Source organism: Dipodomys merriami, unplaced genomic scaffold (assembly GCF_024711535.1).
Source record: "Dipodomys merriami isolate MVZ:Mamm:240054 unplaced genomic scaffold, mDipMer1.0.p SCAF_2, whole genome shotgun sequence".
Lineage (NCBI taxonomy): Eukaryota > Metazoa > Chordata > Mammalia > Rodentia > Heteromyidae > Dipodomys > Dipodomys merriami.
Genome location: NW_027203381.1, coordinates 87,980,397 through 87,994,960, shown reverse-complemented (window position 1 = coordinate 87,994,960; position 14,564 = coordinate 87,980,397). Strand labels below are relative to the sequence as shown.

The 14,564-nt window shown below is 37.8% G+C and overlaps 1 protein-coding gene across 4 annotated transcripts in view; it reads left to right on the top strand.

Moving 5' to 3' along the window:
* Positions 1-6,412, top strand: part of Cep97 (centrosomal protein 97) — a 31,096-nt gene extending 24,684 nt beyond the window's left edge. For all 4 annotated transcript variants that reach the window (XM_070030345.1, XM_070030346.1, XM_070030344.1 and 1 more), the window contains one exon: positions 976-6,412. In XM_070030345.1, the coding sequence (XP_069886446.1) occupies positions 976-1,680 (705 nt within the window). In that variant the 3' untranslated portion in view covers positions 1,681-6,412. The remainder of the gene's footprint in view (positions 1-975) is intronic.
* Positions 6,413-14,564: the final 8,152 nt, after the last annotated feature.

Genomic DNA, 14,564 nt, shown 5'->3' with positions numbered 1-14,564 from the left:
TGGGCCTGGGCGCTGTCCCTCAGCTCTTCAGCTCAAGGCTAGTGCTGTACCACTTGAGCCACAGCGCCACTTCCGGCTTTTTTTCTTTTTGCTTATGTGGTGCTGAGGAATTGAACCCAGGGCCTCATGCATGCAAGGCAAGTGCTCTACCACTGAGCCACCTTCCCAGCCCTCTTGGAAATATTTTTATGAAACAATTTATTACAATAAAATTTGATCTATAAAATTAAAGATAATCAGCAAGGCACTGGTGGCTCATACCTATAATGCTAGCTTCTCAGGAAACTGAAAACTGAGGATTGTGGTTCAAAGCTAGCTAGCCAAGAAAGCCTGTGAGACTTTCATCTCCATGTAACCACCAGAAAGCTGGAAGTAGAGCTGTGGCTCAAGTGGTAGAGCACTAGTCTTGAGAGAGGGAAAAAAAAAATGCTTAGGGTAGCATTCAGGCCCTGAATTCAAAGCATAGTAGAGGCATACACTCACATATACACACACATATACACAAAGTCATATTTCAACAATTCAGTATGTTTTTAGACTTTTTAGAAAGTTGTGTATATTTATTTTTACATAAAAATTTCAAAGTCTTACATGGATATCTAAAAAGAGGCTTTCTTTTGCACTCTACTTATACTAGCATAGGCTGTAATCAGTCTTATCAGTTTTATTGAATAGAGATTGATGTACATTTTGGACATTATTGACCCCTTGGCACATGTACTGTTGTACTTCTCAGTGTTTTTCCAGTAGAAGCAAAAGAATTACTTTGGCCTATTATCATTGTCACAATGAGTCTGTTGTTGCTAAGGACCTATGTGACTTTGCCTGCCTGGTTTAGGCTAGGCATGCTATGAAAAGAATAACGGAGAATAATGAATGAAGACAGTTTTAAGTCCAATTTTATGACTGCTGGAAAACAAAAAAAAATCTCAAAGGTGTGATTTTTATAATAAAACCCTGTATTTTGGTTTATAGGTAAGATCTTTACAAGCTTGGCAGGAGACAGTAAATCAGCGTCTGATTTCCTGGAATAAGGATGTTCCTCCTATATCGAGTACTCTGGTGCCATCTGAACCTCCACTATTCACACAAAGTCAGGACCTCTCATTTGAACAAAATTCTGATTGGTTCATTGCTCAGGACCATGTTCCTCAAGAAAAATCCTTACCTGAATTTCCAGATTCTGGTTTTCATTCTTCCCTAACAGAACAAGTTCAGTGTTTGCAAGATTCTTTGGATTTTGAAAAAACTTCTACAGAAGATAGTGAAAGTTCCATAATGGGGAATTCCATTGACACAGTGAAATATGGAAAAGAGCCAGATTTAGAGGACGTTAGTGAAGAACATGGTGATTGGAGTAGGGAAAGCTCCCACACTGAGCAAGATAATAATCTGCTTGAACAATATTTAACTTCAGTTCAACAGCTTGAAGATGCCGAGGAGAGGACAAATTTTAATGAAGGATCAGGAGATAGTAAGCTTCATATATCTGGTTCCCCAGACAAGTTAGATGCCTTGTCTGACAGTGCTTCTGTAGAGGAGACCCAAAATGTATTTCCCACTTCACAAGATGAAATCAGCCAGGCACCAGAGAATTGTAAATTAAATGCAGAAGTTCAGGGGCAGCAGTCAGAATGTGATTCCACATTTCAGATATTACATGTTGGTATTACTGTATAATATATCAGGCTTTTGGGAAACAGAAATGGACGTAAATTTTTTTAAAGAACATTTTCATTTGCCTTTCTGCTTTTTAAAGGGGAATACTACTTCCCTATTTTGTTACTATTTATATAAAATGGATATTCTTGTATCATATTTTTCAGATTCTAGATATTGAGTTGTTTTCATTTTGATTTTGCTAGCTTTTTTGGCTCTAATGTATTAAATATTTATATTGAAAGCTATAGGCACTTTATTTCTTAATATTTGCATCAACAATGTCCTTTATGTATTTCTTTCCTTTCAAAAACAGCTTCTTAAAAAAGTAGAAAAAATTACATTAATAACAGACTAGGAGAATTTTGGTTCTTCTGAGAACCAAATAGTAAGAAATAGTTTATTAAAATGAATATAAATGACAATTGTGAACTATTGAAATTTGCCAGAGTACCTTGCAGTGAAAATGTATTGTTTAAAACTTTTTTTTTTTCCTTCTCTCTGAGTCAAGGGAAACTTTCATATAACTAAGTTGAGGAAGAAAAATGGAGATTATAGAATCTTTTTTCTTTTTGTGCTGGCAGTTGAATCCAGGGCTTTGAGCATGCTAAGCATGTGCTCTCCTATTGAGCTATCCATTCAGCCCATATATTATCTGATTCTTAGTTATTAATTATTCTTAGGATAATTAAATTGTTTTATAGAAAACTTAGTAAATGTTGTAGATAAGTTTTAATGCATGAAGTATTCCATCCAGAATTAAAATTAAGCTTACTTAGGCAACACAAGAATCTTTCTCTTTGATATGAAGAGAGGCTATGCTAGGCTCCATTCACTTGAAATAATGCCAAGGCCAAATTTTATGCCATTTTATCTTTTCATTGAGTGCTTTTTTATCCTACAGGCAAGCATTTATGTGCCAATGTATGGCCAGATATTAACGTATGTTTGTCTCCTCTCTTCTGGGTTGTATTTCCACACTTATATTTGTGGAAGGTTCAAGGCCATACCCTGTTTTTTGGTTTTGTTTTAATTTTCTTTTCTTTCCAGCCTTGGGAATTCAACTCAGGGCCTTGTGCATGCCAGGCAAGTATTCTAACACAAAGCTACATTGCCAGCCCTCACTTCTAACCTCTGACCCATAGTGAAGAACATTTAAAATTAATACTAGTGGTAAAGTAGGAGTAATTATTTTTTTTGTTAATTTTTACTATCTTATCTCTGACAAGTGCCACATTTGAAAGATAATTGAATGGTGGTTCAGAAAAAAATACATTTCCCTTTACCTGTTGAAATAGCTACATATATGTAATTTCAGGAATAAATAAAATTGTGTTTGAATGTTAAGGTAGATGATACATTTGTAAATAAGGATAATATTTTGAAGCTTGGTATTTTAATCTTTTAGGATGTGCTAAAATCCTTAAATAGCACATATCTGATTCTTTCAAACTTATGGAAGTTAAATATCCAATATATAAGTGTTCTTTAAATTTGGGTGCTAAATGCCTAATTGTTGTTCTGATGCAGTCTGTAGATTCTCTTCTTTTCTTTTTTCTTTTTTCTTTTATTTTTAAGCAACCCCTGGGACTTAAGTTCAGGTCCTGGATGCTATCCCTGAGGTTTTTCTCTAAAGTTGGCATTCTGCCACTTGAGCCGCAGCTCCCCATCTGGCTTTTTGGTGGTTAATTGGAGATAAGAGTCTCTCAGAGTTTCCCAGGCTGGCTTCAAACTGCAATCCTCAGTTCTCAACCTCCTGAGTAGCTAGGATTACAGGCGTGAGCCACTGGTGCCGGGCTAGATCCCCTTCTTTAAAATTATCTGGAAGTTCTTGAAGAACGAAGTGGAGGTTCACCTGGTGTCCTTTGTTGATATTTCTCCACTGTGCTCAGCTGTACCTTTCTCACTTTACAAAGAAGAAGCTCTCAGGTTGAGAAGGCTTGGATTTCATTCTCAGAAATCTAGAGTCCCTTGAAATAGATGTTTTCTGTTTTGTAGAAATAAAACAAGTCTTACCCTAAAAAAAAAAAAAAAAAAAAAGATTTTTCCTTAGTGAGGCATGTACAACATTGAATCATGTTAAATAAAAATAGAATTTTTTACTTTTTGAATGATGCTAATTATCTTTTATGAATGATTTTTAATTTCTTCCTAAATAAACGCTATTTTTCTACTTATAGGTAAGTGCCTCATTTGCTGCCCACTGTTAGACAAAGAAAAACCTATTTGCACTGCACTTGTACCAAAATACTGCTTCATGGTGCATTAACTTCTCATTGAAGCCAGTGACTTGTCATGGTTCAGTATTACCCAAGCAGGGTGCTTCTGACATTTTTCTCTTCTTTTTTTTTTAAGTAATAAGAAACACAACCAAATTCATTTCAGCAGCAGCATGTCAATTGTTTTTGTTGTTTTGTTTTGCTACTGGGATTGAACTCAGGGCCTGGGAGCTGTCTCTTAGCTTTTTTTGCTGAAGGCTGGACCTCTACCACTTACGTCACAGCTCCATTTCTGGCTTTTTGGTGGTTAATTGGAGGTAAGAGTCTCACAGACTTTCCTGCCTGGGCTGGCTTCAAGTCACAGTCTCAGATCTCAGCCTCCTGAGTAGCTAGGATTACAGGTGTGAGCCATAAGCACTGCAGAATCTTTTTTATTTTCACACTAATCTTAGTTTTGTCTTTCCAGCCTCTAAATAGTATGCAATATACGTTTGTAAGAAATTTGGTAGGACATGATTATTAATATTCTTTTCTTTGTATTTTATTTCATTAGTGTTTAGAAGTATAGGACTATACTAACTAGCCCCCTCTCTTAACTGTAGAGTATCTTGAATGTAGGTAGAATGAAAATTATATAAATTAGAATGTAAGTAAACTAGTAGGCAATATATTTTGATAGGTTTATAGTGTAATACAAAAGTTGTATTTGGGTTAACTTTCTAGGTTATTTATTAGTTTGGCTAAAGAGGAATTGGGTCTTGAAATGGAAACTTTTGGGACTTTTGCAGGCCTTTGGGACTTTTTCTAATGGGTTTTGTTGAGTTGAGGAAGACACCAACTATTTATTAGAAATTACTGTAAGCTGGGCACTGGTGGCTCTGGCCTGTAATCCTAGCTACTCAGGCGGCTGAGATCTGAGGATTGTTAGCCCGGGCAGGAAAGTCCATGACACTCTTACCTCCAATTAAACACTAGAGAAACCATAAGTGGAGCTGTGGCTCAAAGTGGTAGAGTAATATCTTTGACAAAAGAGCTCAGGGACAGTGCCTGGCGCTGAGTTCCCAACTCAGCCCCATAACCAACAAAAAAGAAATTGTTGTAGAAGAAAAATTGTTGTAGAAACAAACTATACCATGTGATAATCAGAAGAAACCTCAGAGATTATGTGTTCTAATTTGTCTTGAACCTTCCAAAAGAGGCTTCATGAGAACTAATGCTATAGCATAAGGAGTAGTGCATAGACTGTTCCCTCCATTGATTTTAAGTTAAAACAGAAGCACAGAGAAATTAAATGACCTGTCTTAGGCTAGATAATAATAAACTATGAAACATGATGTTGTGTTCCAAAAGTTTGTTATATCCTCTACATCTTTGTACTATTAGTTTTTTTTTTTTTTTCATTTAATGAGTAAGAAAGTCTTTGAATAGTAGCCATTCTCTTGGAAAGAGGAGCAAAAGCTAGCTGGGTGCTGGTGGCTCATACCTGTAATCCTAGCTACTTAGGAGGCTGAGATCTGAGAATCGGTTCAAAGCCAGCCCATGGAAAACCAGAAGTGGCACTGTGGCTCAAGTGGTAGAGCGATAACCTTGAGCTGAAGAGCTCAAGGATAGCACCTGCCCAGGCCCAGAGTTCAAGCTCTATGACCAACAACAACAACAAAAAAAAGCAAAGCTCTAAGAGAGCTATAACACTACTACTAATGGTAGAATAGCTTGTAGAAAATAACTAAGAAGGATCTCCAAGAAATTGGACTTCATTTAAATGATTTTAAAAAGCAATAGTAGGACCAGGACACAGTAGCTCATGCTTGTCATCCCACCTCTTAGGAAATAGATATGAGGATAGTGGTTCAAGGCCTGCATGGGCAAATAATGAGTGAAACCTCCATTTCAACAAATAAGTTGGGCATGTGAAACATGCTTGTGAGTGATTAGTAGGTGGATAGCAGACTGACTGCATGCAGACAAAACATGAGACCCTATCTGAAAAAATAACTTAAAGCAAAAGAGGCCCTGAATTGAAACGCCACTACCATTAAGTAAATAGATAAGTAAATATCTATGGCTGGGAAGGTGGCTCAGTGGTAGAGTGCTTGCCTCGCATGCATGAGGCTCTGGGTTCAACAGCACCACATAAAAAGAAAAAGCCAGAAGTGGTGCTGTGGCTCAAGTGGGAGAGTGCTAGCCTTGAGCTGAAGTGAAGAGCTGAGGGACAGTGCCCAGGCCCAGAGTTCAAGCCCCACGACTGACAAAAAGTAAAAAAAAAGGATTAGTAGAATTAAATTTCTAGAAAAGAACAAATGCATCTAAATAATTTGTTTGATGACAGACAATATAAATTTTATACTTGAAATGCAGAGTTTGATTATATTTTATCTGAAGTTTTATAGAACAATAGATATTACAGTTTTAACTTTGCTGGTGAGCAGAAAACTAATCAGTTGATAAATATTCAGATAGTTTGGTTTTATAAGTTTAGTTACAAAAGGTATCAAAATATGCATGTCTTAGAAAAATGTTTATTAGCCACATAATTTGCATCTATAAATAATTTTTTAAATAATCTGGGTGCCATTCTTCAATGTATGAGTTTATTTCTTTTGAATTATTTTAAATGCAAATGCCATAATAGTATATTTTCCTGTTATCTACTTCAGACAAATATAGTTCTACTACTCATAACTGCTTTCAGGAGATATAAGCATAATCTGCAGTGGTATTTTTTTAATTGTGAAAATATCGTACAGAGGGGTTACAATTACATGAGCAAGGTAATGAGTACATTTCGTATCAAGCATTGTTGCCTCCTCCTTTGTTTCCATTTCCCTTCCCTTCCTTTCCTATCTCTTCCCCTGTCCTCCCTCTCCCCACCCGCCATGGTATTTTTCAGGCAGTCTGTATAAAATATAAAACTTGGAGAAGTAGGACAATAAGAAGGGAAAATATAGACAGACTGATTAATGTCTTGTTCATCAAGTCTTCATTGTTTAATTTATATTCTCATTTTGCCACATTCCTTATTTAAATGTATTTTTACTTCAAATATATGATACCAATGTTCATGAAATGAAGCAGCAGAAGGGGCATGTAGGACATCCTAAACTTTTATTTTTATTTTTTGTCGGTCATGGGGCTTGAAATCTGGGTCTGGGTGCTGTCCCTGAGCTCTTTTTGTTCAAGGCTAGTGATCTACTACTTGGAACCACAGTTTAGAGACAAGAGTCTCCCAGATTTCCTGCGTGGGCTGGCTTTGAATAATAATCCTCAGATCTCAGCCTCCTGAGTAGATAGGATTACAGGCCACTGGCACCCAGCTTCTAAACTTTTTGAGACAAGATCTTACTTGTTGCTTAGGCTTGAATTCCAAATGATTTTGCTTTAGCCCTTAGAGTAGCTGAGACTACAAGCATCTAGATAAACATGTTTGATAATATTATTTCCTTTGATCAAACCTATTGTTTCTGAATAAAATTAAGTCCAATAATGAAAGCTCCTCAGGCATGATAGATACTTGTCCTTTTCAAATGAGGTGCTTTTTAATCTGAATGAATAGAAATCGCCCAAAATTTCAATTCCTCTATTGGTTCTGGTGGATAGGAGGAATTATTCTGTAGACTTAATATGTTGTTTTGTTTGCTTTTCTAATAATTTCTTTGAATGTCTTGTAATTTTTTTCTTTTAGTGCTGGGGATCTAACCCAGGAACTTGCACATGCTAGGCAAGCACTTCACTACTGATCTACATCCCCAGGGCCCACTTTCTGTAATACTTTTAATGTGGACAATAAGAATTTTTTTTTAAAAAATGACTTTGTACTATTTTTAGATCTCTCTTTAATTTTGTTGTAGAAGTGTGGATGATTTAAAGGGGCTATAGTCTGTTTTATTAAAGGTTAACATTTCTATTGTACTCTAATTTATATTTGGGTCTCTAATTTTAAATAAAAGATTTATATACTTGAATGCTTCACTTGTTTATTTCAATGATCATTAGAAATGGTTGTTACTCATTTTGGTTGTTTTAATGGGTAAATAATCTTTGGAACAGATGGCAAATAGAATCTACTTTAATGAGTATTGTCATTATGTAAGTGAATTTACAACAGAACAGTCCTAGTCTTGTGAAAATGGATTAGAATTACAAGGAATGCTTTTATACTTTTATTCAGTATAGATTTCATTCATTTTCTAGAATGCTCACTGCATTTCTCCCTATATGCATACTCCCTGTAGAGTATATATGACACATTGGAGACTGGGGAAGACAGTAGATGTTGAAAGTATTAGGAGTGAGTAAGTAGGCTGAGTAGAAGCTCTCTCATTTGATAAAAGTAGGGCCTTTAGTTGGTGAATCAAAAAGTTAGAGCAGGCAATCATAAAAAAATGATGTCTAAAGATCTTTAATGAGATAGAACTGACATATTAGAATTTGATAAATGCTGATAGGTATGTTTATAAAGCTATCATAGTTAAGTTAATAAAACTATCCACTGCCACCAAAAGATTCCTTTCCCCCTCATAACACCCTTTTTGTAGCTTTTTTTCCTCAGCATAATTACCTGACTCCTTTTTTTTTTTTTTCTTCTTTGTCTGTCATGGGGTTTGAACTCTGGGCCTGTACACTGTCCCTCAGCTCTTCAGCTCAAGGCTAGTGCTCTACCACTTGAGCCACAGTGCCACTTCCGGTTTTCTGGTGGTTTATTGGAGAGAAGAGTCTCATGAACTCTTCTGCTTGGGCTGGCTTTGAACAGTAATCTTCAGGTCTCAGCCTCCTGAGTAGCTAGGATTACAGGTGTGAGCCACCAGTGCCTGGCTACCTGACTCCTTTTCATTGCTGAATACTATGCCATTGTATATATTTGCTGTACTTTATCCTTTCATCTGCTGTTAGACAGTTGGGTTGTTTCTAGGTTTGGGCTGTTAGATGTGAATCTGTGCTGAGCATAGTGGTTTATGACTGTAATCCCAGAACTCGGACGCAGAGGCAGAAAAATTTTTGGGCAACTCTATGTACAGGCATATATTTTTGTCTTGGGTAAATAAGTACTTTAGAATACAACAGCTGGATCTTAAAATAGAGAAATGTCTAAATTTAAAAGAAACTGATAAATCAACTGTTTTCTGATTTTGTTTTCTCTTTTTTATATGGCTCCTGGGGCTTGAACTCATGGCATGGGTGGTATCCCTGAGTTTTTTTGCTCAGGGCTAGCAGTTTTCCATTTGAACTATAGCTCCTCTTCTGGCTTTTTGGTGTTATTTGGAGACCAGTCTCAGGGAATTTTCTGCCTGACTTTGAACCACAATCCTCAGATTTCAGCCTCCCAAGTAGCTAGGATTACAAATATGAGCTACCAGAACCTAGCACAAAAATGTTTTTGTTTTCCATTTTGCATTTCTGCCAATACTACAGGAAATTTACAGTTTTTCTTTTTCTTTTTTTTGGGGGGGGAGGGGTCCGGTCCTGGGGCCTGAACTCTGGGCCTGGGCGCTGTCCCTCAGCTCTTCAGCTCCAGGCTAGCGCTCTACCACTTGAGCCACAGTGCCACTTCCGGCTTTTTTCTTTTTGCTTATGTGGTGCTGAGGAATCGAACCCAGGGCCTCAGGCATGCAAGGCAAGCGCTCTACCACTGGGCCACCTTCCCAGCCCCTACAGTTTTTCTATATCCTCAATGATATTTGGTATAGTTCGTTTTTAACGTTTTTAAAATTGTTATTATAAAGGTGATATACAGAGAGGTTAAATTTCTTTTTGGACAATGTCACTCCTTCCCTCATTCTCTCCCTAATCCATCTGTATAATTTTGGTCACTTGCTAGTTGTATATTATTGTCTCCTTTCTTTTCTTCCTTCCTTTCCTTTTTTTTTTTTTTTCTCCCAGTCTAAGACCAGGACTCATACTCAGTAACTGACACTTTCACTCATTGCCTAGCACTCCACCAACTGAGCCATGCCTCCAACTCCTGACATTATTGTATCTGATTGTGGTTTTAGTATTTCCCTAATGAACAGTGTTGTTGACCAATAAAACATGCTTTTATTAACCAGGTGCCATTGTCTCATGCCTTATTTCCTAGCAGCTCAGGAAGCTGAGAGCTCAAGGACTGCAATTTAAAACTAGCCCAAGCAGAAAAGTCTGCAAGACTGCTTCTCCAAAAGGTGACTGGCTGCATGGCCCACCTCCTCCAGCATTTTTATTTGCCATCTATGCATCTTCTTTGGTTAAGTGTACCAAGTTTGGTGAATTATTAAATGTTTTTTTTTTTACCCATTTAAAAAATTGTATGCTTCCTTATTTTGAATTTTGAGTTCTTTATATACTTTAGGTAGATATAATCTTTTCCAAAAATCAGCAGCTTTGCATGTATGATTCTTATCTCTAATTAAGCACAGAAAAAGCTGAAAGTGATAGAGCACAAGCCTTGAAAAAAAAGCAGTTCAGGTTCAGTGCTCAGGCCCAGAGTTCAAGCCCTGGAACTGGCTAAAAAGAAAAAGAAAAGAAGATCCATATTCTGTTTTGCTAAGAGAAATAAAGTTTAGTCACATTAACATCTAAACCACTTTTGACCAGTTATTTTGGTTTTATATCATACATAGAAAATATATCTTTATCTTACTCTCTTTCTCGCTCAGGATGTTCATTATAAAAGATATTAAAAGCTATAAGATAAAATAAAGATTCAAAATAAAAGATATTCAAAAATTGTGTGCGTTGTCAAGACTTGAAATAGGTATTTCAGGAGGGGCAGAGATTTGGGAGACTTCTTATTTGTCATGTCAGATATTCCTAAGTGTGGGTGGTGTCACCCTTACTTTACAGTAGAGAAAAGGATGAACTCAGAGAAAGTAATTTGTTTGGATGGTACTGATAGTATGCCGCAAATCTGTGGTCCAGACTTTGGCAGGCTAGGTCCTGAAGCATACATAGGTTTGCCTGGTAATATTCTGTATTAGATACATTGAGTTGAAAAAGTGTGGTGACTTTGCAGTGAGAAATCTTTTAAGATTGGAGACACACAGACAATGGACATGTTTTCTCTCATATATGGAAGTTATATGAGAGAAGATATGGAATTATATATGTAAATATGTACAGGGTTATATGCATATATACACAAATGTATTAAGTATGGTATTTGCAGGGGAGGATTCCAGTAGTTTAACTCCTTTGTGCAACTAACTTACAGTTTAATAAAATGAATTCTAGAACGCGGGAATGTGTGTTGTTGGAAGGAGTTGAGGTCAAAAGGAGGGGAGTAGATGAACAGAGAGAGGAAGTGTGGGTTAGTACAGTCACAGTATTTAATGTTCCTAAGTGAAAAGGGAACTAGGTAGTTTGAAGTGAAGAGCCAAAGTAACTCCAATTTGAGATTAACCCCACCTTCTTGTGCTAGGCTGCCCTCAGTGTAACCCTGAAAGAGAAAAACTTCTCAGAAAAACTGCAGGTTGCCACCAACCCTTCCCAACCTTCAGCGTTCAGAAAAATGGCAATGTAGTCAGGGTGGACTCAAACCTCAGTACTATGCAATTTTTATAAATATTAACCAATCATGTAACTGCTTGTGTGGAAATCTCCTAAACTTACTGCTTGTTAGGAAATCCCCTAAACTTGTTTGTTCAATACTATAAAAGCTGTGCTGATTTTGTGCTCAGGGCCTCTTAGCATCACTGGTTACTGAGTGCATGGAGGACCAAGCTCGAGTTTGCAAATAAACGACTCTTTTGCTGTTTGTATTGGTCATGGTTTCTGGTGGTCTTTCGGGGTTCCTGAGTCCATACAACATTTCTGGGGGCTCATCCGGGATTCCCCTCCAGACGCCCCACCACAGAGTCACAAAAACCCACCTGGTAAGTTGAGGCATTGCCGCTCTGTATCTGTAATCTGGTAACCTGCACATTCTGTATTCTGGTTGCAAGGAGTCTTGGTGGATGTGCTAAAAGACTGCCAACGGAGTCTATGAGGAGACATCCCTAGACCCCTTTGGTAAATTGCTGTTTAGTGCGGACATTTTTTGGGCAATTGTCTGTATTGGGAAGTTTTCCATCTGTAATCTGGCACCGCACATTTTTTTGGGGGGGGAATTCTCTGTAGTCTGTTCAGTGCGAACTTTTTTTGGGGAAGCTCTCCGTCTGTAGTCTGGCACTTTCTGGTTGACAATTTATAACGCACAGTGTGTCTTTGTCTTAAATTGTGTCTTTGTGTTGAGTGTGCTGTTTGTCTTTTGGGGTTTATCTAGTCTTAGGCCTTGGCAGGGGGAGGGGGGGCGGTCTGAGTATGGGGGAAAATCTACCAGTCTGAAGGGATGGGAGCTAGGGACTTATTTCCCTGGCCCTAAGATGACTGGACTTCTCTTCTGCCTTGGAAGGCCCCTGGGTCAACATTTGCAGGAATCTAAAAGTAAAATCCTCTGGAGGTGAGTAGAAGGGTTGATGGGATTTGAGTCCCACTTGTAAATGTTCCCCATTCACTGAGACCTGATTTTTTTTTTTTTTTTTGTCGGTTGTGTGGCTTGAACTCTGGGCCTGGGCGCTGTCCCTCAGCTCTTCAGCTCAAGGCGAGCGTTCTACCACTTGAGCTACAGCGCCACTTCCGGTTTTCCGGTGGTTTATTGGAGATAGGAGTCTCACGGGCTGGCTTTGAACCCCAATCCTTAGATCTCAGCCTCCTGAGTAGCTAGGATTACAGGCGAGAGCTACCAGTGCCCGGCTGAGACCTGATTTTATCTTTGTGGTTACTTGTCTGTCTTGTTTACTTTGGTGTTGTTTTCTGTTCTATGTTTTCTGAGGTAGGAAAGTTCTGGGTAAGAGTGGCAGGCTCACTCAGCAGACTCTGGATTCAGCTTGCTGAGTGAGAATGGCACAGAGTTCTGGTAGGGATAAACTGGGGCCCATTAGTCCCCAACTCAGCCTTTGGTTGTTGTTTAGTTTTGTATTAGAATGGGTACCAGGTTAAACATGGATCCTTGTTTTTTGTGTTTATTTGTGTTTTTGTTATTCATTTGAACATCTCTGGGGGAATTTCAGGTGACCCCCCCCTGACCCCCAGCCTTCCTACAACAGAAGGGATTCAAAAGACCAATTGGTGAAATGCCTTGCTAAACAAGCAAGCCCTGGGAAAATGAAGTTCAACAAAGGCACTTAGTTTAAAAGAAATATTGTCTTAAATTTTTGTTTAAAAACTTTAGAAAATGTATGTACAACTGATTTTGATTTTTGTGTGCTTTAAGATCTGTGTGAGTGTGTTTTGTATGTGTTTGTGAACATGTTCAAGATAAAAATTGTCAGCATGCTGTAACAATTGGGTGGGTTTAAGTTTAAAATTCAAAAGGTTATGAGGTTTGGACATTACCAAAAAAATTTTAAAGAATTTTCACATTGTTTTAAATGGCTTTTTAAGGATTATTTAACTTGAAAATTAGAAAATCTGGTACTTTAGTATGCATAAGGCTGCTTACATTGTAATCAAGATATATGGTTTAACAAAAAGGAGAAACTTAGAAGCCAAGAGAAGAACTATCTTTAGGAGTGAAGGGTGAACAGGCAGAAATACAGTTCAGATGGTCATGCATGGTGAAACAGACCCTGGGAGGAGTCCACGCATGGTGAAAGAGGACAAGCTGGCACAAACGCAGTTCATCTAACCCTAAAGAGTCGGATTGGGTGCGCGCCCATTCCACAGGAGGGGCCAACTGGCCCATCTTTTTCTGTCCTTTTTCCCCACAGATAGACACTGGAAACATGATGGTAAAAATTAGTGATGTGATGATCTGATTAGCATTACTAAAACTGCCCCTTGGATGTGTTAAAATTAAGAAGGCCTTAAAAAGAGGGTTAAAAAAGTTTATCTGTATAATGTGATTTGCTCTCAATGATATTCTGCAATTGGATATGTTTTTTTTTTTTAAGGCATAAATGTGTTAAGTCTAGCTTCTTGGTACAGTGATGGGGATTGCAATTCTTTTTTTTTTTTTTTTTGGGTCCGGTCGTGGGGCCTGAACTCTGGGCCTGGGCGCTGTCCCTCAGCTCTTCAGCTCAAGGCTAGTGCTCTACCACTTGAGCCACAGCGCCACTTCCGGCTTTTTTTTTCATTTTGCTTTATGTGGTGCTGAGGAATCAAACCCAGGGCCTCAGGCATGCAAGGCAAGCATTCTACCACTGAGCCATCTTCCTAGCCCCGGGATTGCAATTCTTGCATTAAGGAAAAATTGTCATTTGAGTTTAAAAGTTTTAATGTGTATCTGTTTTAAAACAAGCAGCCAAGAGGAAATGAGTGACACCTAGCTCTGAGAGTTCAAGGGATTTTTCAAAATACAACTAAAAACTAAAGTATAGACTATTAAAAGAGATTAATAGGAGGCTTAAAAATTAGGAATGGATTTCTGTATATAAAGTTTAAAAGTAAAATTGTCCTAACATTTGCCTCAAAGTGCAAAAAGGAAAAATTAGGATTACCAAAATACTTGCTTAATTCCTATTTCAGTTTGCTCTTATAGGTTTTTTTTTTTTGTAACAGTTCCCAGCAGGCCCCCCAAAAGGAGTGAAGATTCTTGAAAGTTTGTCAGATGTAACTTTGACTCTTAATAAGTTTCAGGTAAGAACATGCTTAAGAGCTACTTCTATGTTGACCACCTTGTTGCTTTTAATTGGAGTAAAGTGGCCTTTTATGAGACTCATTGATCTGCAGACTGGT